The sequence below is a fragment of the Plutella xylostella genome, chromosome 22 (genome assembly GCF_932276165.1).
Source record: "Plutella xylostella chromosome 22, ilPluXylo3.1, whole genome shotgun sequence".
Taxonomy (NCBI): domain Eukaryota; kingdom Metazoa; phylum Arthropoda; class Insecta; order Lepidoptera; family Plutellidae; genus Plutella; species Plutella xylostella.
Genome location: NC_064002.1, coordinates 814135 through 840160, shown reverse-complemented (window position 1 = coordinate 840160; position 26026 = coordinate 814135). Strand labels below are relative to the sequence as shown.

The 26026-nt window shown below is 41.4% G+C and overlaps 1 protein-coding gene across 1 annotated transcript; it reads right to left on the bottom strand.

Annotated features, from left to right (window-relative positions):
* Positions 1-14097: 14097 nt before the first annotated feature.
* On the bottom strand, positions 14098-15550 carry LOC105381830 (retinol dehydrogenase 12). The gene has a single exon (XM_011551631.3). The coding sequence runs from the start codon at positions 15436-15438 to the stop codon at positions 14473-14475; it is 966 nt and encodes a 321-aa protein (XP_011549933.3). The 5' UTR covers positions 15439-15550; the 3' UTR covers positions 14098-14472.
* Positions 15551-26026: the final 10476 nt, after the last annotated feature.

Sequence of the window (26026 nt, the reverse complement as noted above, 5' to 3'; positions counted from 1 at the left end):
TTTCAGATTGCGACTAGCGAGAGCACTGATTGGAGATTTTACATGTAAAAAACAGAGGCAAATTATTTTTAAAAATAAGAGAGGCGGCAATTTTGGAGTGCCTGATGAAATTCGACTACAAAGTGTTGGAATCCATTTTCCGGAGGCGCAGGATACTTACAAGCGGTGCAAGTTTTGCTCAACCAAAAAAGAAACAAAAAGGTCGAATATAAAATGTTCGTGCTGTGGTGTATCTCTATGTACAAAAGGATGCTTCAAAAAATTTCACATGGCACTTAACCCAGAATCCTTATAGATACCATATATGTATTACTTACTGTCTAAATAAAGTCTTCTTTTTATTTTAATTATTTGATGCATTTGTTTTATTTTATTTTTTGTTTTCCTTAAATGGACAATGGTAACATAGTAGCCACTTTCTATAGTCGTAACCAGGCAATGGCAATATAATGACCACCCGTTTTTTTTTTCCTGAAATGCGGTTATAATAAAAAAAACATATGTACAATCCTTATTAGTCGTCTTTTTAATCAGTAGAAATCGAAAACTCATTATTTCCTAACCTATTAGCTCGTACCCGATTAAGGGTTAATGTAGGTAAGTTTTATCATTATGTCTTGGGATACCTGCACCTGAAAGTAACTATAAGTAAATCAGTGCTAGCTTGTCGGGTTTTCTTTCGCTAGTTACTTATAAGTATATCTGTTACGAGAATAATAAGGCAGCACCATATGATAAAAAAAAATTTAACCTGTAATATATATATTCAAATACAATAAAAATAAATAAATTAAAATATTTAGGTATTATAATATTATCATATTACCTAGTTATAGTAAGTAGCATCTCTTTATGCAAAGCAAAAACACCCATAACCCGGGGCGGGGGTGGATTTCTTCAGCAACGAGCGATATTCGCGTAAAACGTTATTTAACCATGCCGCATGTGATGTTAGAATTGACCCCTGTAATTACAATGTTTCAGCACCTCATGGACGATCGCTAAGAGGCTTGAATAATATAGGTACATATGGAACTTCCTTCTATAAATTTATTTTGAAAAAATATGTATTATACCGGCTTGCTAGCTATTAATAGACTCTTGAACATTTTCTGACTTGAGATTCCGTAAGCAGCGCTGTGATTAATAAGTTGATGCTTAGTTAGATTCACTCAAGTGAGTAACTGGGCATAACCGGATAGCTTTTTCGAGGCAGTTTAAAACACTTCGACTTTCTAGATACTTGACTTGAATTCGGTCAAACAAGTCAAGAATTTTAGGAGAATGACTTCAAGTCAATGTTTATAAAATATCAATAAATTTTCCGATACTACATTATGTGTACCAACGGGAACAAACCTGACGTTATATGAAATCGAATTTACTTCATCCAAACATCGTTGCGCCTCTGCCATTGAATTTTAGGCCAATTTTCAAAAGATTGTTTTTATGATAGAAAGAAAATGATCAACAATATCTAAAGAAACCCAAACAACGGGTGGTTTTTTGTTTAACCTCTTCACAGAAATTCTCATTAACAATAAAAATGTACTTACCTATAGATAGAGATGAAATTTTCAATACTCCACTACCAAAATATACATATTATTAGGTATTTAAAATGAAAGAATATTTCATAAATTAAATTACTTTTTTATATTCATTGAAAGAACATAATTTTTATTTTATTTATACTTATTTCTATATTTGGCTTATTTCTTCCATATAAAATATTGAAGTAGAATTTAAAGAAAACTATTTCTTAGATGGGTTAAATACATTGAATTTTATTTTGTATTCTTCAACAACCGTCAACGAATAACGAAGTAAAATTAATTCACAATAACATCGACGTATATATACCTACTTCAATCAACCACATTGCAGAAACCGGATGTAATAATTTAAAACATAGGTGTATGATTTAATGAATCAAGTTACAATGTAAACACTTATCATTATAAATTCTGTTTACCACAGAAAGCAATTTTAATTAAACCATCAAATGAAATAACCTCATATGTCTGTGTTTGTTTAATAAATAAGTTGTTCCCCGCATTATTTACGAACGTATCGGAATTGTACCTAATTAAACTTGAAACCAAATAACATTAAAGTGTACAATATTAAGTATATGTTAAAATGCAAACTCTACATATAATTCTCTGCACTGTAGAACGCAAATATTTACGTTCTATAAAAAAAAAACTGAACAGAAAAATTGCTTGAAACAGATAAGACTTCTACAAAATGTACAGGGGTGCTGTGCTATTATCAATATCATGCATAGAGTATAACAGTTTAAAGTAAACAATATTTTTAGTAGTTTAACCAGTGTTTAGCCAGTGTACCAAATCTTTTTGTACCTACTAGTATTTTTGACGTGTAGAAAATGGTAGTTGTAGTAATTTAACTTTAAATGAGTTACTACTTTTACCTACTTAGGCTACAAACCACACACAATATCCTGTTCGTAGTAACTATGCAACAACAAAAAAAAATGGTTATTATTATTACTCCCCGATAGCTCTCCATCGGCCAATTTTTCCGTAGCTTCCATTATATTTCACATAAGTATATTTCTGCGTAAATGAAAATAGTGCAAAGTTGCATATTCTGCAACCGCAATCTCGCTCACAACAAATCATAAACATGCAAAACGAGCAGAGAGAAATGCGCGCAGCCGGCCGCGTATATCAGCGCGGAAAAAATCTGCTCCAAACAAAAGTGTTTAAAAATCTTGACCACGAGCGCTCATATATCCAGCCGAGAAATACTCTCCACACCACGACAATTAACCTTTAGCTCGGTCCAGCTTCTAATTTCCACTACCAGTTCCTCTCTACGTCCTATGCAACCTTCTTTCTAAAGGTATAAGGGTCAAAACTGCACGGCTGCAGCGAAACTGCAGTGGGCTTCACCGGGCCAGTGGCTCCCTCTAGGGAATTCCTAACGACACGGACAAATTAGGGAACAATGGACAATTACGCTCGTTCTACACTACTCCCGGGCTATTCTAATGGACGCATTAGAGTTATTGTTCCCAGTTTCCCCCTGGTTGGTTTGATAGAAGGAAATGGGGGGTGATTAAAAGTGATGGCTCAAAGTCTAGCAGATGAGACACAGTGTCGATGAAAGATATATCCGTAATGCATGGTTTTCCTTTGTAAACATTTCATTGGATACAAATCTGAGACAGAAATGTTACAGTCAGATGGAAATTACAGTCATTAGTAAAAATGGCAATGTTTATGCAGTCGCGCAATGTGCACGACCCTCTAGTGGCGTTGCTCAAAGTAAACTGATCGTGATTGGTGCTCTCACAGACCCCGGAGGCCCCCCGACTGCTCGTCATGACGCACGACGTAATTGACGAGTTGAGGACCAAAAGCTGAGTGTCATTTTGTGTCTTAATCAACTTTTTATTGATTGATGTGAGCTGTCTCGGCTTCGCTTGCGCTTTTTACCCGACTGGAAGGCAATGTTATTTTTTATATTTTGAATTGATTGATTGTTACGTTGCATTATAAGATGTTTGCAAAATCTTCAGTTGAAGAGGAAAAATATATTATTATATGAAACAAAATTAGATTCTATTTATGTTACGGTGTTTTTTAATTTTAGAAAGTTCAGTAAATGTATTTGGCCCAGACTGTGCGACTTTCTAGAGGTACCTTCATAAGTTTTGATACAACAAAATAAATGCACAATTCAAAGGCGATGCTTGCCGTCGTTTGATGACAAAAGGAAATAGATTAGATTGTTGCAGCACGAAAGTTTTTCAAAGAGACCCCGAAACTTTGGAGAAAGTTCGATTTCAAACTTTATCTGCAACATCGCCTTCTTAGGGACATACTTCGGATGCACTTTTTGGCAAGTTTTGTCTGTTCAGCTGTCCTGTTGCTGTTGCATTATTCTGCAGTGTGTCATTCTTGAACTATTGGAAATCACTTGAACTCCTTCTTATCATATTGTAATAACAATAGTGCTAATGCAAGTGCTTCTTGCCCTTTGTAATTTTTTTGTGAGCTTCTATCACGAATAAAAACCTAGAAACAACATGACTTGCCTTGAGCGATCTGGAAGAACTTAAACTGACTTGAAGTCAGTAGCAGTAAAGACGATATGGTCAAGTAGGTATTCTCGGGGGCACAAAATGAGACTTGTGTGCAGCTTCAAAATACCTAAATAATCCACCTTACACCGTACCCCGACTGTCCTCATATTTCTTACTTTCCAATATAGTTTATAATAACAAGAGTCAGCTCTTCACGCCTTACTATAGCACTTTTGCAACAGCCTGATGTTTAAATACACTTGCGAGCAATGAAAAAGTTCCAGTAAGAAAAATACCAAATTACCTTCTCCTAAACAGGAAAGGCTAGCTGATGCCATCTGCAATATTGAAGTAAGTACATTAAAAGCGCGTCAGAAATAAGCATCTAAAAACGTAAATATTGTGTTCAAGTGATAATGAATTTTATGAGAACTCTATGGGGAGTGATGACGAATAACACATAACTCAGGGTATACACAATGAAACTTATATTGTCAGGTTCTACAGACACGGTATAAGTGAGGTAGTTTTAGAGCAATTATCTATTAACATTAATGACCGCGAAGGCGCAAGCGAGCGTGGTCTTGCCTTGAGAACGGATACGCCGCGACTGAATGCGCGGGCTCCGCTGGCCGGTGGCGCGAGCGGGCGTGCGCGGGGGTGAAGAGACGATACGCGGGGCGAGGTATGCGCAGAAAAGCTGCGCGAGAATCGGTGTGGGACGCTAAAGTTTTGCCGCGCAATCTGACTAGGCGGGAAAACGGTTATACTTTAGATAGGGATGTTATATCCTCCCCCTCTAGTCCGAACTAGGCGCCCCCGCGTTCGGAGTAGTGACCTTTTTGGGTCTCCCTCTCTTACGTTTCGGCTGTAGTGGCAGTTGTACGCAACCTACAAACGGAGTGAGCTGTGAGACATGGTACCTGCCCACGGTCTCGTTACTATCTGCGTGACCAAGTACATACGTAGTCGGGCTGACGATGGACGAAATGCGGTACGGTCCATCACGTCGGGGTATGAACTTTGGAGTTTGGTCCTTACCAGCGTCGTTAGCCCCTTGTGTGTTCAGCAATACCAGGTCACCAACCTCGTAGTCTGGCGCTGGTCTCCTGTGCTTGTCAGCATATTCTTTCAACCCCAAAGTGTCCAGCGGTGGGCGCGTCGTGGTACTCTGCCATGACGGAATCACGTTCGTGCGCTGGTACAACTAGGCATGCTGTCTCCTCGTCAGATTCTGGGTTATATCGGTATAAAACACCATCAGACATTGTAAAACCTTTGTCTGCCCAATTCCTCCCCCTAAACAGATCGTCGTCCTCGAGATCTTGTATTATTTTACTTACTTCGGGGTCTTTCAACTGGTTCTCCCGAATATCAGCTGGGCCTCGGGTGGGGAGATCAACCTGGGCGTAGCAAAGCTCGCAATTTCTATTATCGTCACAGGGCGGACGGGATAGCGTGTCGGCTATTGCATTGCATCGCCCTGGGGTATATTCCACGCGAAGATTAAATTCCTGTAGGGTGAGAGCCCACCTGGCTAGACGGCCGCTCGGGGACTTTAAGGTCATTAGCCATCGTAATGGTTCATGATCTGACTTGACGATTACCTCAGATCCTTCTGCATAACCCCGGAATTTATTTACAGCCCACACGACGGCAAGAGCTTCTCGCTCAGTCGTTGTGTAATTTTTCTCGGCTGAGTTTAGCAGCCGGCTGGCGTACTCTACTGGTCGCTCGTCGTGACCCTCCCCCTGCATTAGAACAGCCCCCAGGCAGTAACCGCTGCTGTCTGTCCTAAGGGTAAAAGGTAAGTTGGCGTCAGCTTGACGGAGTATGGGAGCAGAGGTGAGCTTACCTTTTATTTCCGCAAATGCCTCCTGCTGAGTCGGTGTCCAAACCCATTGGCTGTCTTTTTTCAACAGGTTGGTGAGTGGCCTGGCAACATCAGCGTAGTTCGGTATAAACCGCCTAAACCAGCTGGAAGTTTGCAGGAACGTCTTCAGGTGTTTGATGTTTTTAGGTGCCGGCATGTCTGAGATGGCCTCGATTTTCCGCGGATCGACCTGTATACCACCTGGAACTATGATGTGGCCAAGAAATTTGATTGAATCTCTGGCAAAAGCACTCTTTTCCCTATTTATGCGCAAGTTGAACATGCCCAACCTGTTGAACACAGCTGTTAGGTCCTGTAGGTGAGACTCAAAAGAACCCGATAGGACTGCCAAGTCATCCAAATATGCCAGAATCGTCACGCCAGGGAGGTTAGATTTGAAGCGATCTATTAACCTTTGAAATGTAGCGCTGGAATTGCGCAGACCCATCGGCATTCTCTTAAACCTGTAAGTTCCTAGCGGTGTTACGAAGGCAGTTTTGTCTTGGTCTTCATTTCTCATAGCCACCTGGAAATAGCCAGATCTTAAATCGCATGAGCTCATGTAGTTCGTAGTTTTCGCAGCATGCAGGACGTCTTCCATACGTGGCAGTGGATAGCGGTCTGGCTCCGTAACGGCGTTGAGTTTGCGGTAGTCCACGCATAATCGCCATGACCCGTCTTTCTTGGGAACCAACACCACATTAGCAGCCCACGGTGATTCGCACTCCTCGATAATGTCGGCTGCTATTAACTTCTCCAGTTCTTGCTCTAGCGCAACTTTGCGGTGGGCAGATAGCCGGTACGGTGCGGATGCTATCGGCTCCTGTTTGGCACTTACCTTAATATGATGCGTTGCGAATTCGGTCGGTGGGCCATTCTCTGCAAACCTGTCAGCATACTTTGACAGTAATGAGTTCATCTGGAATTTCTGCTCCGTTGTCAGGTTTGTCCCTTCATCGACTCGAAGAGTTATGCCGGCCGCGTCCGCGCTCAGTAGCTCGGGGTTGACAGCGGTAGTTAATCGGATTGATTTTTCAAAGCTATACTTACGCTCAGGTGAATCAGCAAACGTCCATGTGCCCTGCGCCAGGTTTAGAACTATGCCAGCTTTGATGATTGTATCCCGCCCTAGCAGTGTGCGGGAGTCTGATTCTGGGAACACTATAAATGTGACTTCAAAACATCTGCCTTCTAGACTCACCTGTGTTGTGCCCACCAGAGTTCTCTTCAGCTGTTTTGAGCCATCGGCCAGGCACACAGTATGAAACGTCTCTTCAAAGTCCACACCTTTTTTGCACATAATATCATAGAGCATATTGCTGGCGATGCTGTGCGTGGCCCCTGTGTCGAGTACGGCTGCGCCAAGCGCCCCGACAACTTTAATGTTTACTATTGGACGCGTGTCGTACTTACCTCGAATTTCAGCTGAGAAAAATTCGTGCTCGGTTCCTTGATCATTTTCTATATGATCCGTACTATTATTTCCAGCTCTCTCTCCTACAAGACTGTGCAGGTTTGTTGTTGGTCCACTAGCTTCTTGATTGTGTTTGTTACAATTTTGACACCTTGACCTAACTACTCCTAACTGCCCGCAGCCATAGCACCGTAAGGGAGGGTTACCCGGGGTCGAATCCGCAATTTTACGCTCTCTTGAACGACATTCCTCGGACTTATGACCAACTCTCCTGCAATGCGCACAACGTTGCTTTGCTCTGGTAGCACCGTTCGGGCCAGAGGAGGAGAATGTAGACGAAAAATTTATTTCGTTTTCTGTTGTCGGTAAAGTCGGTTTGTCAGGAAAAAAATTCAGTTTATTTTGATCTACGTTGGTGTTAGTAAAATTTTGTGGGTTAAAATGGTTACGGGTTGCAGTCGAAGGGTTAAAACTTTTTCGTGTGACATTTGAGGGGTTAAACTTATTACTGAAATCGCTCACCTCACGATTCGCCTCTTCAACCGCCCTACATTTTATAACAAGGTCATCGACGCTTCCAGCGCCTTCGCGGGGAATGCGTTTCCTTATCTGTCTATTTAACAATCCATAAATAATATCCACTTTAGTAATTTCTAACAGCTCGTAGGGGAGCTTCGCAATAAGTGCCCGCACTCGCGATATAAAGACATCGGCACGCACTTCATTCTGCTCATTGTTAAATATTGCACGGAAAACCTGGTAGGCTGGGAGCGGGGTGCCGTACATGGCGCGCAGGCGCTCCACGGCCGCGCCCCAGCTGGAAACGGAGGCGCGCACGCCGCGCCACCACACGGCGGCGTCGCCCTCCAGCAGCATGGGCAGCCCGCGCAGCGCGTGCTCGTCCGACACGTTGGCACACTCCTTGAATACCTGCACCGCGTCGATGAAGGCGTCCAGCTGGTCCGCGCTGCGGCCGGCTCCGTCGAACCTCGCCGTGCACTTGGCGAACGTCCCCGGCGGTTGCATCTGGAACTCCGACGCGGTCGCGCGCGCGGGGGTACTTGTGGCGCCGGGCCCATGCAGGGCGGGCGGCGTGTAGGGCCGGGGGTCGCACGACATCCTCTCCATGAGGACACGGTTGGTCTCGGCGGCCTTGGCAATCGTATCCGTGGGATGCGCCGGGCGAGGCGGGGCGGCCGCGCGCCGTGTGCTCTTGGAATGCACCGGGCGGGCCGGCCGGGCCTGGTGAGGCAGGGCGGCCGCGCGCCGCGTGCTGGTAGTACGCACCGGGCGGGCCGGCCGGGCCTGGTGAGGCGGGGCGGCCGCGCGCCGCGTGCTGGTAGTACGCACCGGGCGGGCCGGCCGGGCCTGGTGAGGCGGGGCGGCCGCGCGCCGCGTGCTGGTAGTACGCACCGGGCGGGCCGGCCGGGCCTGGTGAGGCGGGGCGGCCGCGCACCGCGTGCTGGTAGTACGCACCGGGCGGGCCGGCCGGGCCTGGTGAGGCGGGGCGGCCGCGCGCCGCGTGCTGGTAGTACGCACCGGGCGGGCCGGCCGGGCCTGGTGAGGCGGGGCGGCCGCGCACCGCGTGCTGGTAGTACGCACCGGGCGGGCCGGCCGGGCCTGGTGAGGCGGGGCGGCCGCGCGCCGCGTGCTGGTAGTACGCACCGGGCGGGCCGGCCGGGCCTGGTGAGGCGGGGCGGCCGCGCGCCGCGTGCTGGTAGTACGCACCGGGCGGGCCGGCCGGGCCTGGTGAGGCGGGGCGGCCGCGCGCCGCGTGCTGGTAGTACGCACCGGGCGGGCCGGCCGGGCCTGGTGAGGCGGGGCGGCCGCGCGCCGCGTGCTGGTAGTACGCACCGGGCGGGCCGGCCGGGCCTGGTGAGGCGGGGCGGCCGCGCACCGCGTGCTGGTAGTACGCACCGGGCGGGCCGGCCGGGCCTGGTGAGGCGGGGCGGCCGCGCGCCGCGTGCTGGTAGTACGCACCGGGCGGGCCGGCCGGGCCTGGTGAGGCGGGGCGGCCGCGCGCCGCGTGCTGGTAGTAAGCACCGGGCGGGCCGGCCGGGCCTGGTGAGGCGGGGCGGCCGCGCGCCGCGTGCTCGTCGGACGCGCCGGGCTGGCCGGGCGAGGCGGGAGGGTCGCGCACCGCAGGGGCCCCGTGCGCCGCGCGCTCCTCGTGCACATAGGGCGTGCCGGGCGAGGCGGGGGGGGGCACGCACTGCTGCGGGGGCGCCGCGCGCCGCCGGCTCGTCGTGCTCGTAGGGCGCGCCGGGCGCGGCAGGGAGGTCGCTCGCCGCGGGAGGGCCACGCGCCACGTGCTCGGCGGGCGCGCCGCCGCCGCCTGGGCGGGGCACCACGGTGGTCTCGCCGGCGGTGCCGCTGCTGTCATCTTCGTCGACGTTACGACGCTTCGCTCTGCCTTTTTTCGGTGGCATGTTTTCTCCTCGCACTAAAAGTTCACACACACTTAGTTTCGCGTCTCCGCTAGTTGGGCGCCACTATGAGAACTCTATGGGGAGTGATGACGAATAACACATAACTCAGGGTATACACAATGAAACTTATATTGTCAGGTTCTACAGACACGGTATAAGTGAGGTAGTTTTAGAGCAATTATCTATTAACATTAATGACCGCGAAGGCGCAAGCGAGCGTGGTCTTGCCTTGAGAACGGATACGCCGCGACTGAATGCGCGGGCTCCGCTGGCCGGTGGCGCGAGCGGGCGTGCGCGGGGGTGAAGAGACGATACGCGGGGCGAGGTATGCGCAGAAAAGCTGCGCGAGAATCGGTGTGGGACGCTAAAGTTTTGCCGCGCAATCTGACTAGGCGGGAAAACGGTTATACTTTAGATAGGGATGTTATAATTTTTAAATTCTTTCCTCCTCCATACTTTTTTTTTTTTCTTTTTGCACACCTTTGTACTAGTTTTCCTGTACCTCCTGTAGGTTGGCTGGTAGAAAATGATCTTAGCATTAAGCCCTCCTTTTGTACATTTATTTTTATATTTTTGTGCAATATATAATAAAATAAATAAATAAATGTCTTTACAACATTTGTGGTCGGAATTTCGTAATTGGAACTTTTTCATTGCTCGAGAGTGTAGTATTCATTTATCCGTTTCAGGAGTGTACAGAGTGCGTGTCCCAAGTTCGGGACGCACCTAGTCACCGCCGTGAAACTTTCAGAATAATTACAGCAGCTCATTTAAATACTTTTTGGGACTTCCCAAGTTGTTAGACGGGCCACATTATGTGGGTGCCGTGGGATTCTCTACCTGAAAATGTTAAATACTCTTAGTGAATGTTTTGTTAGAAAACTCGGGAGTTTAAGGTGAAAATTATTGTTGGTAATGCCGTTATCTCTGCGGTAGTGGAGCCGAGTGCAGCCTGGAGGTAGATATGACTTAAAATACTCGAAAAACAAGCGAATCGGATTTTCATATACTACTTTAGTATTTTTTAATACCTACATACATGTACATACTATACTCACAAAATTTGTAAAAAGAGTGTGTACATTTTTTCTTATTCAATTAATATTTTCCAACGTAATGCTAACCTTACTTTGCGAGTGTAGTCTAAGAGGTCAAGATCCTCTGTACACTATGTATCTATATACTTTGTATCTATACATGTTACAAAAAGGAATCTTAAAAAATTTCAAAAGTCGTACATTAAAAATTGTTCAGACTGACCCTCTGAGTCACCCCCTTTCATCTCGCTATATAAATTTAGCAACACCCTGTATATGGCTGTTTATTTATCTGACGGTCTTGCAAGGCCTTCATTTCTGTGAAGGCGTATAACTTGCCAACTCTGTGGTGGCTCGCGTCGTCTGCAGGGCGCTACATTCTCGCTACGAAACATCAGACTTGCTCAGGAAGTCTTGGGTACCTATATTACCTAAGCTTAGTTGTATTTGGCTTGTAAAGGGTGAGGTACAAAGCTACAGGTATAAAGTAAATCTAGTTCCTATTTATCATAGTATTTAAAAATGCAGTGTCGAAATTTATGTTCGTACTTTTTAATGCAAAAATGTTGAGGTTATTAAATACCCGAAAACATGGATATATTTATTGTTGCCCAAACCCCCTGTTAGAGATAGTATTTTAAATTTCATAAAAATCATTGAGATTCCAGATGTACTTCCCACTAACTACTGATTTAAAAAAAAATGCTTATTTAAAGTTATACTTAACAAAGTTGTATATTGAAGGTATTTACAACTTATTTTTAGTTTGTAAAACCAGTTTATATCTGTCGTTGTTCCGCAAACTCATATTTTCCATTTATAATCCACCTTCAGCCGAGGAAAACCGCACTTCAGTCAGTTTAAACTAAAGCTTAAGTCGAGCTCCGTTCCGATCCCGTATAAATGAACACCTTTCTCGAACAACTTAAACTCTGCCAAGTTAAATTAAAAAGCCGATTAAAGACTTAATTCTCAAGTTGTTTTTGTTTTGACCGTTCTCACTGTTACCCTGTTTAAATTGAAAGATTTAACTTTTTTAATGTTCCAAAAAGTTTGCGACAATGATAACAAACGTTTCAGTTGAAGCTAATTAACTGGAACAGGCAGTTCGTAAGCGAAATAGGGCTGAAAAAAATAATTTTCAATAAGGATGTATAAATTTTTCGGCCCGAAAGAAGCCTCGTTAAGTGACTTATAACCTGTTTCTGATACACGTCCGTCGAACCCTGGGCAGTCAGTGACAGCGACTGGTGCCAATCTAAAGCCCGTCACAGACCTAGCTATAATATATATTAATTACCGTACAATTGGTGACTTCACAGAAATATATATTATAGCTGAGTGTGCGGTCACTGCGGAAATGGAATATATAGTAATATGCCTAGCTATAAAAATTTTAATATATATTATAGCTAAGTCTGTGACGGGCTTAATTGGCCGATCCCTTCACCACGGTGACAAACTATAGCCAATAGCCATGCTCTTGTTATTCACCGACGCGATAAGAAGAATAAGGATGCTAAATATACAGGTGTTGTGAAATTGCTATAGTAATCCTTTCGGCAACAAGGATTTCATTTCCTGAAAGAAAAAATTAACTCTCCATAATAAAAAGTCTAACCCCCATATTTATAGAAAAGTTATATAGGACGTTTTAGCTATTAAACTGTTTTGTCCTTCTCTGTCAAAGAATAATTTATTAGCTAAAACGTCCTATAACTTTTCTACGAATAAGGGGGTAAGTTTCTATGAAGACTCTACATTAATTCCGTAACGCACCCCTTTTAGGCTTAGTTACCCTTTTTAACACCCTGTACAATAATATGCAGTTGAATTCCTTCAGAAATTCAAGTCCAGCATAATGTATAATAAAACTAAACGGGGTACATAATGGGTTATATAATAAAGTTGCAGCTCCATTTGTAATGTACCTCTACGTGTCGCGACGTCCTGAGACACAGCTCGAGGCAGATGCACCATTCAAACCTAATTTATATTTTACTATACAAAATTGTTAACATTTAACGGTTTTTAATCCAATTTTGAATATTTATTTAATGCTCTTTTAGGGCTGAGTTTTCAATAGCTAGATAAAAGTTATCTGAGGAATAATTCTGATATTGTCACGTCTGAATGTTTGTATTATTAGGCAATGACAGCTACAATTTGATTCATCAGATAATATTTATCTGACAATTGAAAAATCAGCCCTTAATGGTATAAAATATAACTCTTTCGTTTTTTGCACAAATATTATAATATAATATGCGGGTGGACTTAATGCTGAAAGCATTATTTACCAGTCAACCCAAATTACGTAGGTTTATCAGGTTAACTGATAATTTTTAAAATAAAAAAACCTATATAATGGCAATGGTACAAGGAGTTGTTAAAGTAGACTATCTGTCGTTCTCTTGTAATACTGTGTCGAGTAACTTAGCACTTCTTTGTAATTAATGATGCCATTATTTAACTCATTAACAAGAAATGAGACTTTATGAACGCTGCCATTAACATTAACCGATACGACTTGAAATATTGCCGCTTGCTTTTAGTAATCTTTAAAACCAAATTTTAATAAGTTATCTATTTATGGTAGAACCTCATCGTAGTAGGAAATAAGTAATTAACAGATATTTATTTATACTAACATGATAATTAATGCCTAAATATAAATGAAATAATACCTAGTAAGCAACTCATATTTATGCATGGAAGACAATACAATACGAATTTTAGTCAAAAGGTCAGATAGGAGTAGGAAGGTCACTACTTACTAGTTAACAGTTTTGACAAATTGACGGATACTATAATTTTTCAATATGAAGGTTTCCTTTAGTTATTCCTCGCTTATTCAATATAATAAACCATAAGCGTCATCATGAAGATGAAAATTGGTGGCAAACGACTTGGAGTTTTTACAGACGACGACGCGACGTGTCGCAACGTCGGTACTGGGGGTCACTCTCTAAATCGACGAACAAACGAACAAGAATTGTCACGCAATCAGCACGCTTAATACAACGAGATAGAGTCGTGGTTAGGGCTGTACATTTGTTTTTCCTAAGTTTTAAAACGTTAGTTTCTATGTATTTATATAGCCAGCGAAATTTTGCTCGATGGCATCCTAAAATACATAGAAATCTCATGTCACCCGCCCATTTGTGTTTGTACCTTAACAATGTTTGTAAGACAAGTAAGAACAATCGTTTGCGTAATTCGGTAGTAATTCAATTAACCTTAGAAATTAACTAAACAATACATTATTTAAATAGACAACAACACAGTAAATTGTTTTATTTATTTATGATTATATACTTTTGTACCAATACTGAGACGATGCGAGATTTGAAAGAGTTTTAACCGTTTATTATAATGTTTAAATAATACTTAATACTTACCTACGCAGTAAAAGTAACTAAAACCTTCGTTTAAGACCATATCACGAACGTGAATAATGTCCACTAGAAACAAAATTTCCTGCCCTAACACCACTAATCTCCCACAAAATAAATACTGAACCCCATCTACTTTTATTTATCACAATCACCTTCTAATGTTCAGCACCAAACTTTGCTTGCAGCATGCACTAGCCCTTATGATGGTCAGATTGTAAAAGAAACCGTAAATTATCCGTAATTTATATTATCAGTCCAAATATTTTAAAAACTCTTCCTATATTCCTCGTCACTGAGCTGCACACACTTCACTGACTCCTTCCAAACAGCTGATGCCAGTTCATCATCATACGCCGACGACACACCGCGAGTTTGTCTACAATTCTTGAAATACTCCCCGCTCACCGACCCGGCTGCTTCATCGACAGACGCATAAATTGCCGTCTGAGCACCTTCCACTACCGTTTTGAAAATGCAGTGGGAGCCAACCCTAGCTATGATACCAAGCAGTGGTACGCGTATGCTGTCGAATATCCGAGTTCCAACAGCCCCAGGGTCCACGCAGTTGACAACTACACCGGTGCCTTTGAGCCTTTTCGTCAGCTCACGCGAAAATGGTATCAAACAATACTTGCTGTTCCCATAAACCCGGACCAGGTATTGTCCGGTGCAGTTCCATCTATGCTTGTCAAAGGTTCCGATGTAGTGCAGGACAGACGCTGTGTTTATCACTCTGCTCTGACCAGTTTTCTTCAAAAGCGGCAGTAGTAGTATGGTCAAGAGAAAGTGTCCGAAGTAGTTGATTTGCATGATGAGATGCAACCCGTCGTCTGTCAGTATATCGGCTGGTATTCCGACGCCGGCGTTGTTCATTAAAATGTCGAGTCTTTCTTCAGTTTTGAGTATGTTATTGGCAAATTTCCGAACTGATTTCAACGAGCCTAAATCCAAGTGTTGGAAGACAATGTCTTCATTTTTGGTTTCTCTTACAATTTCTTCTCTAGCGTTCTCGCCTTCATGTTCAAACGGACAGACGATGATGACACGGGCACCTCTTCTGGCGAAATCTTTGGCTATTTCGAGTCCCATTCCCGCCGTCCCGCCGGTTACTATTGCAGTCTTGCCTTTCAAAGACACTTTAGACTTGCAGTAAGCATTGGTTAGCTTCTGATAGACACTCACAACTATGAGTATAATAACGATACAACTTAATACTATGAAGAAGGACATGGTTGCTTCTGAACCAAACCGAGCGTGAACACAAACTGAATCGGTTTCTTTAATTTACGCTACTAATAAATAATGCTAATTCTATTCGACGTGTGTCTACATAAGGTTAATATTGAGAAACTGGTGGGTTTCATAACTATATTATCGATTTTAACGTTGTAAATGATCGGAAGGTCAAAGTATATTGACCTTATCGCTATGCCTATGAATAAGTATTTTTTTCTCTTCCTTGCTTGTCTGGTAAACGTATATTGTAACTTTGTAACCGAAAAGACGCACAACTAGTAATATTTTGAGATATTATTATTATTATTATTTGACGTGTGTTTGAATATTTATTATATTGAGACAAGCGTTACTTTTGACAATAACCATTCTTTAAACACAAGATCATTGTGAGACATACCATACTAAACAACAAATTATATCCTCTTATTCTGAGCACACCCTGTATAGCGGAGGTTGTATTCGGCGCAGAACCCACAAATAAGGAGCAAGCTGCAGCCTGCGACGGGACAATTTTAGCCCTCACTTTATTAAGTTATAGCGACGAAATAATTCGCCCGCCCGCCTCGCTAATTGTTTTTGAACGACTTACGGCGACCATTTTGTAAATACGTAGGTATATACTGAACTGTAAAATGTGTACGGGTGTTTTAAAAATATATCGGTGTTGATGCACTGTAGAGATAATTAACAGTCAGTTATTAGATTTGTTTGGTTTATCCTATTATAATATGCTATTGGGATTCAGTTCGCCTGTGAAAACTTTAATTTGATGTGCACTAAATATTTTTGTAGATATTGTTAAAAGAAATGAATCAGTATAGGATAAATTTAAGAAACTAATTAATTAAAATATATAGTTATAATTAAGTAGGTATGATTGCTGTCAGTGTCAAATAAAGTTTTATCTTTCTATCTTTCTTAAAATATATAAACATAAAAATTTGTAACGTGATATGAATCGGCTTTTAACTTAGACCTAGTTTAGAACTGAATAATCTGTATATTAGTCACGAACGGACGGACAACATCTTGTTATGAAACATTCGAAGATATAACGAGTTTATTGTCAACGGCGCAGGGCGGGAGGCGCCTTCCGCCTAAAATGGAAATGTGATAAATTGTTGACAAGAGACATTGCAACGTACGTATAAATAGTCCATATTTATAAAAAAAGGGTTTATAATTTCTTGCGCCTAGAACATTTGCCATGGCTATTCCCACGCGCGGGCGCTCTATGGCAATGACTATTGATATCTTAAATTATCAATTTACGAACAAGATGGAGTGTCAGTGTAAAAGAAACGTCTGGAAAAATAACACCCCACTTTTACAACTAGGCTAGAGCGGTGGTAGCTCAGTCGGGTAAGCGCCCGCTTCTCACGCCAGAGATGCGGGTTCGAATCCCGGCGCTGACGTGTACCAATGAGTTCTTTTCTGAATTTAAGTACAATGTATACCATCGCTCTTACGGTGAAGGAAAACATCGTGAGGAAACCTGCATATCTAGATTTAGCACATCTACATATGTGAACCCACCAACCCGCAGTGGACCAGCGTGGTGGGAAAATGGTCCAAGCTTAGGAAGGCAGTTTAGACCTTGGGGATATGCACAAAGGTTCCATTCGAGAGAGCCAGGTGCAGGTACTGTTACCCCCACAGAGAATAGAATAGAATACCACTAGGCTCTTATTTTGAACTACTTCGGTTAGATGATTTGTGACTTATTTAATTAGTGTAGAACATAAAACGGTTTGACAGTAAACAAAATTCAGATATTTTTTTTGCTTTGTTTTCGTATGTGACTTCATCTTGTTTGTATAGGTATATTTAATCTAAGTGGTACTGCATTGTGGGCATTGTGGCCGGTAGCTTGCGATCGCAGGCAAAAGACTGTCGAGGATGTCACTATGAAAGGATTTAATATCACCGACCCCCAGTTTGTTTATCTACGAAGATAATACAGCTGGGTTTGACGCAAATCGCGATATAGTGACGTTTATCTAAAGGTTGATTTTAACAAACGATCACAGATTTAGGACAATAGCCGCCTACATTGAGCGAGCGAGTATCCTTAAATATCCCATCTGGGTCCCTTGGATGACCCCTCTGGGAGATAGGCGTGAGCAATTGAGCATATTATTTATTTATACTGTATGTGTTCGTATCTTTTTGGTCTAACAGTCGATGATGATGTCCTGCCTCCGCGGTTACAAAATGCCGAAGGTGGGCGGTGGAGGCACCACAATGCCACAGAGTACATTTTTGGCAGAACGTGTACCTATGAGGCGTTTGTTAAAAAAAAAAACCGGCCAAGTGCGAGTCGGGCTCGCGCACAAAGGGTTCCGTAGCAAATTACAGTTAAATCAACCTATCTCAAAAACTATAAGAGATACTTTGATCAAACCAAAAATCGTTGAAAGAGTTAATTAGCATGCATCACCTCTATTTTTTTTAGAATTTTATACCCCGTAGTTATAAAAATAAAGGGGGGGGACATACTTTTTACGACTTTGAGAGCTGATATCTCAAAAACCGTTCACTTTAAGAAAAATGTTTTTTAAAAAACTTTATATCATTTTAAAAGACCTTTCCATTGATACCCCACACGGGTATGTACATCGAAAAAAAAAATTCATCCCTCAGTTACATGTATGGGGGGCCCCACCCCCAATTCTTTTTTTTACTATTTAGTGTCATATTTTTGTAGCGGTTCATACAACACATATTCCCATCAAATTTCATCACTGTAGTACTTATAGTTTCCGAGTAAATCGGCTGTGACAGACGGACAGACGGACAGACGGACAGACGGACATGACGAAACTATAAGGATTCGTATCTTTTTGGTCTAACAGTCGATGATGATGTCCTGCCTCCGCGGTTACAAAATGCCGAAGGTGGGCGGTGGAGGCACCACAATGCCACAGAGTACATTTTTGGCAGAACGTGTACCTATGAGGCGTTTGTTAAAAAAAAAAACCGGCCAAGTGCGAGTCGGGCTCGCGCACAAAGGGTTCCGTAGCAAATTACAGTTAAATCAACCTATCTCAAAAACTATAAGAGATACTTTGATCAAACCAAAAATCGTTGAAAGAGTTAATTAGCATGCATCACCTCTATTTTTTTTAGAATTTTATACCCCGTAGTTATAAAAATAAAGGGGGGGGACATACTTTTTACGACTTTGAGAGCTGATATCTCAAAAACCGTTCACTTTAAGAAAAATGTTTTTTAAAAAACTTTATATCATTTTAAAAGACCTTTCCATTGATACCCCACACGGGTATGTACATCGAAAAAAAAAATTCATCCCTCAGTTACATGTATGGGGGGCCCCACCCCCAATTCTTTTTTTTACTATTTAGTGTCATATTTTTGTAGCGGTTCATACAACACATATTCCCATCAAATTTCATCACTGTAGTACTTATAGTTTCCGAGTAAATCGGCTGTGACAGACGGACAGACGGACAGACGGACAGACGGACATGACGAAACTATAAGGATTCCGTTTTTGCCATTTTGGCTACGGAACCCTAAAAAGTTCCTTTTTGGAGAAATAGATGGCGTTGTCTGGGGTTGTACCAACTTTCAAACCCTCAGAACACACTCAGATCACAATATGTTATTCTGTGAGGCTAACGAAATGTGAAAGTGACGTAGGTAGGTAGAATTGTAGTATTATTTTCTCTATGATGTCGAAGTCACTGTTGCTTCAGCGTTCAGTGCGATTGTGCGTACAGCCGTTCTTTTCAAGTTTTCTCAGTTTCCTTGTGTTTCTCCTGTATTAATTGAGTTGTAGTTGAGCTATCTGCTCCTCCTCCCTTGATACTGTAGAGTTAGTGCACTTGAGATAGTGACTCTTTTGAGATAGTGACTCTTGTGAGATAGTGACTCTTGTGATAGTGACTGCTATACTGTAATAATGCCTAAGGACTATGGATCATGGTCCCTTGCCAATCTGAAGATAGAGTTACGAAAACGGAATGCCAAACTAACTGGACGGAAAGCCGTCTTGGTTCTTATGATGTCCTTTATTTTTACAAGTTGCGACGGCACACATTCTCATCTTGTCTTGTAAGTATTTCTTTGAGATCTTATTTAGGATCATACAATAAATAAAAATAGAAAATCAGTTCTCGCACGCAGCACCCGTTCAAACGGCGCGCATAGAGAAAAGAACACTACGTGACGGCGCGGGTAGAACTATTCACAGAATACTTAGCACTATCCCAAGCCACATGCAGTCTAAGCCTCGGAAGGATGGCTCGCGCTACCACCCGACATTTAATCACAACTAGTGAGTTCTTATTCTGAGTTTAGTACTCTTTGCTCTCTATATAATTTTTGACAGTTGGTACACTGCGTTTTCACGCCATCTATCGGCTTACCCAAAAGCTCAACTGACAGCTGTCAAGGAAAACGGCTCATTGTATCTATAAAAAATATTAGGTGTTTTACGTTACCGTCTGCTCAATTGCTCATGGAGATAATATATCCTACCTATATCTAGCGATTATCGATTATTTTATAATTTATATACCTACATACCTAATCAAAAAAATATTTATTTGCACATATAGACATAGCTGATAATTAGAAGTGATTTATAATTTATCCCAAAAGTTACCAAGTCCCTCAGTTTCCAAGTTTCCTATAACTCGTTTGTTTAGGTTATAATTACGTGACATCATCCCTCTGGGACGTTGCTGTAGCGTGCATTTAACTGTTAGATAAGTTATTTATTTTCAAACGGGATACGTGACTATTTGAAGAAATTGGTTTCTGAATAATGAAGTGGGTCTGTACAAAAGAAAAAGGTTGCATTGAAACGTGAGCATGGTGATTATCGAGAAATAAAAGCAGCATAAGTTTTTTCAGCTTAAAAACGATATTGGATTTTGCTTGACAGTCTTAAATTTGGATAAACTAAGAGAAAAGCTAGTTTTTCATTCCTACCAGGCAATGGAAATTTTAATAGCATCCGTATAATATTTTCTTAGGTACCGGTTGTGTTGTGGGGTTCCAGCGGTGCTATTCTGTTATGTTCACCTATTTTATAAATAATATTTTGAAATAAACATCAAAATTCATTAAACACTTTTACAGTTATAAGAGTACGAGCTTGCTTTAAATGTTTTAAAGTAATTAAATTAAAAATACCTTGCGATGTTTCTCGTTGCTGGAAAACGCCTCCTTAATATCACATCCTGTGTTTCTTCCGGTCCGTGCGGCAAAAATAAGTTAAAAAGTTCCTCCCTCAAGTTTGTCTTGGTCCAACTCGACGACTACGTAACGCAGCAGTTATAATATACAGCGTTGAAAGTATCACTCATTGGTATACTTTAAATAATTCGCACTATAATTATTATAACAAATTATAGTTCTATACAACTATTGTGGTTTCGGTGCATAATAAGTTTTCCTATGCCATAGAGTTGACGTTGACGTTGACGTTGGCGTTAACGGTGCTGATAAGTTCACCTAATCAGGAACATCTGGACTAATTATGTATCCTATAAATAACATTGTCCTGTGTACTAATTGTCTTCACTTTCTTTCTTCTTTCCTATAGTTACAAGTTAAAAGTAACATTTGCTTCAATTTTAATAACTATTTTCAACAAAAACCGTTTCGGAAAGCCGTTTCCTAAAGCCGTTTTGTTGTTTGTAGAATAGCGCGCCTGCATCTGTATGCATTGGACGCGTCCGCCCACGTTTGTGCGGCTCTCCTCAAACGCACCCACATGTTATGAGACGTCCTGATATATATACGATCTGGCAATCTAATAAATATCGATATTAGATATTTATATAAGCATCTATTTATGTACATAGTTCATAATATGTACCTACGAACTATCTAATCTATAGTTATCATATCTTGGCATTGGAACTGTGATTTTTTGACCTGCATTTTACGGTACCCACGCCATGTTTTTTTTGTGTTCTATACCATACCATAGAATTAAACACAAAGTTATGTGTCTTTTAAAACTTATTTAAAATACAATTTAAAAAAATGGCACTTTGTGCACCCGGAAATTGTGGTAACCACAGTGATATAATGAGGATGGTCCTCAATTAATATCATTAACAATTAATTTACCCAAAATGTTAGATTAATTTACTAAAATAACACAATTTGCTGCATGGTTTTATGATTTGTTGGACAAATCCGCAAGTGACAGCGAATCAAACATGGCTGATATTAAATTAATTGAAACGTTAATCATTAATAGCCGTTGAATTGTTCAGTGGGCTTATCTGATTTTATCTGCGGGCTACGTACGTACGTAACAGCTATACATACATACAGCAAAATTATTCCATTGTGTTATTTCTATTGTCTATTATTAGCTGTTGCCTGCGAGCTTTTTCAAGAATCTAAATGTTTTTTTTTTGCGACAACTTTTCACCTTTTAAATTGTAACGAAATCTGAGCACCAGTGTGGCAACCCCCGTTATTTCGGTTGCGGGTCGAAAGTTAATCCTCTAGACTAATCGCAACCTCTGCCCAAAAGCCTTATAAAATCTAATTTAGCACAAAGTATATTTCAAACACCGAAATTGGCGATTAAATTGTAAATTTATTCACCCTTTTGCGCCAAAGCACCTTTGAACCGGCGGGGTGACCGCGGGAAAAAATTCCAATAACCTTTGAAAATGCATTCATCGAATAAAGGAAAATTAAAATGGCCTCTGTTCCGTCGGAGGCCCTGCAATTAAACTCTGCGCTGAATTATTCATTGTAAACTGCGGCCGCGACGTGTGGCGCCGGCTGTTTTCCGAAATTACTGAACTTTGAATTTTTTGTGTCTTGATTCTTGACTTGGACGAAATTGAATTGTTCGAGTTGACGGAGTGATGTTCGATTTTTCTTTGGAATTATTTTGTTACTGTTACGTGAAAACACGCATGTATTTTTTATATGCTATACTTAATACAAAAATACTTTTCAGATATCACATTCGTGTAATTTAATGCTTGCGGTAGAGAGGTGTTAGCAGTTTTACGTACAATTAGATAGATACCACAATACTAGATGTACTATATGAAGTAAACAAAAATGGTACGTGACAGGTGCTAATAATGCTTTAATCTTATGACAGAAACACCGATATTTTTATCATACACATATAAAATAAATAATTCTGCCAAAAATAAAAACGTCCTACAGTGGCGCCTGCACCGCAGCATGCAGGTTGCGTCTGAAGGTAATATCGGTATGAGAGTTCCAGCTGGCTGATCGACTCATCATACTTTTATGAAAATTGTGATTGGTAAATGGAAAATTGTAATCAATATTATGGCCCTCGATAAACGCAGATATGCAGGAACGCAAACAGCAGACGTGCCATTGTGTGTTTTTATGTGATTGAAAAGGAAATAAAAATATATTATTATGGTATTATTTGCAATTACAAAATGGATTTCTGCTGGGTACTTAATTATTTTATATTGCATCTACATAGGTATATCATAGCTATTAAATTTTCAATATAAATGGGCTTTTAAAATACCAGATTTGGTATTTTTGTATTTTGGGGTTAATGTTAATATCGACCATGTTTGGTACCCCGACTAGCAAGCCCGAAATGACCCGAAGTACGTATCACCTGTTCTTTATATGTGTATACTTTTGGCGCACCCTGGGCTGTCAGATAATGACACTATTCTGACTGAGACCAGCTCTAGTCTATATCACTGACATGCTAAGAATAACCAGTAGCAAACGACGAAACGATCTAACGAATGGTATCGCGACAGCTGCTGTAAATCAGATTTTATTGCCATCGCGGCGCGGGGCCTACTGCGCGCTAAGATATCTATTCAAAGGGGTCACTCTATCTGACGAAAAACTAAGATTCACTAAGGCCACGACTCTATCTCGTTGTAATAAACGCCCCGATTGCACGACAGCTCTCGTTCGTTGGTTTTTCGTCAGTATAGAGCAACCCTCCTAGAGCGATGCAAGCCACGTGCCAGGCATGGCAAGCCGCGAAACCTCCAGATAATAGTGTTGTTGATCGATACTTCACGATTGGTAGACTATCGACAGTCTATGAGTAAACTTTAGGTATATCGTTGAAAATACTACATAGGACAAACTGAGTATAACGGAAAAGATATCGAATAAATCGAAATAGATTCATACTAACAATATAAATAAGTTGATATTCTTATAGTATTCATAAATAACACTATCGATATTATCGGCAGTAGGCAACACTACCGCCAACCAAACTACGATGCAATGTCGGGGGAGGTACTTACAATTGCAGTAATACCTACCATTATTTCTGGTATTAATATTTTAAACTTAGAAATGTGAAATGCATGAGTATTTGAATACGAAGTTATGGCGACAGCACATTTTTACAGTAAATCCTACTAATATTAAAAATGCGAAAGTTTGTGAGTTATTATTATTATTTTTATGTGTCTGTGTGTATGTTTGTCACTTCTTCACGTCAAAACGGCTGAACCGATTTAATTGACATTTGGTATGGGTTTAGCTGACACCCTGGATTAACACATATGATTTGGCTTTTTATCGCAGAATTGCCACGGGAAAACTTTTTAAGGTGAAGCGAAGTTCGCGGGAACGGCTAGTAAAATAGTAATTTCCTTTTCCCCCTTCAATCACGGATGATGTATGCCACAGGCCGCGGCCATGCAGTAACTATCCGTCAAATCGTAAAATAAAGTGGGGATGAACTCCGATGGTGTTTATATGACCGCCGTAAAAAGTTGCCTCTTTCGTAGACCTTATAATGTCTTCTATAGGAGGAAATCCGGGACGATTGCTTTACTGTTTTATTATTTTATTAAAAAAAATCTTTTCTTAGTTTAGTCTTTATTGGATAGCGTTCATTAAAGACAGAATTAAATTTTCTTTCTCCTGAATAAAATAAAAGGAATCAGAAATGTTATGAAAGAATGAACAGATAAACACTCTTATAATTCAAAAAGTGCAAGCAGTCTGTAAATTCCATTCAAATTGGCGCAGTAGTGAGATCTCGAACTGCATCAAAGGGAACCTTAACAAAAGTTATACAAAGGCTCTTTGAGGCACAAAGCAAGAAAAAGCCAACGTCCAGTTCATTGCAAGTAAAAAAAAACTTAGTACTTAAGTGAGAGTTCTCTGAATCACGGCAAGCTCGATGTCATGCACCGTTTCTTCTGTTCCCGACCGAACGCTTGGCATTGTTAAGATCTTGATCCTGTAAACTGCCATCAGTCAGTTTTCATATTAAAGTAAACCTAGTCGAGATATGTGAGATTTTCCATCAACAACGAGAAATCATTAATAAAACGATAGTAGGATAGTACGGTCTATAAGAAATACCGCAATCTACATTTCTCAGTGGTAAAATCTATATAAACTGACTGCTAATACTTTCACCATGGTTAAAAACCCCAGTCCAGCTTTAGTGTTCGCCAAGTTAGTGGCCGAATAGTTTAATCAACATTGGGTTGGAAATCAACTGAAATGACACTGTATTGTTCAAGCCCTATCTGAAGCTAGCAACACACCATGTGTCATAACATCTCACATCTCAAGAGATTGTGGCCTATAACCAATAGCTATTCTCCGTAGCCACATGTCTAAATCTTGAACACCGTTACAGTCGTCATAACAATCACTTATCAAGCACACAACATATAACTCACACCACGGCACAATTCACACCAGCCTCAGGGTATAACTCACACCCGGTCCGAGGGGTCACTCTACATGATGACAAACGAAGTTTCGGATCGCTGTAGCGCGAGCCACGACTCTAGCTCATTGTATTAACCGTGCCGTTTGCACGACAACTCTCGTTCTTTAGTTTTTCGTCAGTATAGAGTGACCCTCCGGCTACGGAACCTCATGGCGGGACGTATTGTCTCGACGGAACAAATAGTCCGGACACACTCCTGCATACAGATAGTGTCTCAGCCGGCGAGAAGCTTAACTTAGTGTAAAGGACGGCTGTGTCGATATGTCTGCGCTGCCCTTTATGAAATGGCAGTGAAGCATTGTGTAAGAGCGACATTGTATAAAATTTGTTACAAATATGTATAAATATATAAAATAAAATATAAACACTCACTTTTCGCCAGTGTTATATTAGTCCCAATGTAATAGAGGGCGGGCCTATTGCCATTTTACGGGCACATCCAAGACCCGAAAACAAATATCTGTGTTTTAACAAATATCTGCCCCAGCCGGGAATCGAACCCGGGTCCTTCGGCTCAGTAGTCAGGGTCACTAACCACTACGCCACCCGGTTGTCTCAAATTTGGTTACAAGTATTTAACGATTAGGTACTTATTTAGGAAAACAAAAACTATTTCAATTATTATGGAATTAACTTTATAATAGTCATTCAAACATTGACGGCTTATGTTGTGAGTTTGACAAGGTACAAAAGTGTATTGCTGACCGTACATAGCAGGCAACGTCAGGATAAATAATTGGTTTTGTTCACATACCGTTACATAGAGTTATGTATTGTAAACAAGCCCGACGCAAAGCGAAGGCTAATAACGAACGACCTGCATTCCGTGTTCAGTAGTTTCATCGCTTT

Bases quoted from the DNA above. Each gene is read 5' to 3' on its own strand.
- LOC105381830 (XM_011551631.3), bottom strand. From the start codon at position 15,438: ATGTCCTTCTTCATAGTATTAAGTTGTATCGTTATTATACTCATAGTT.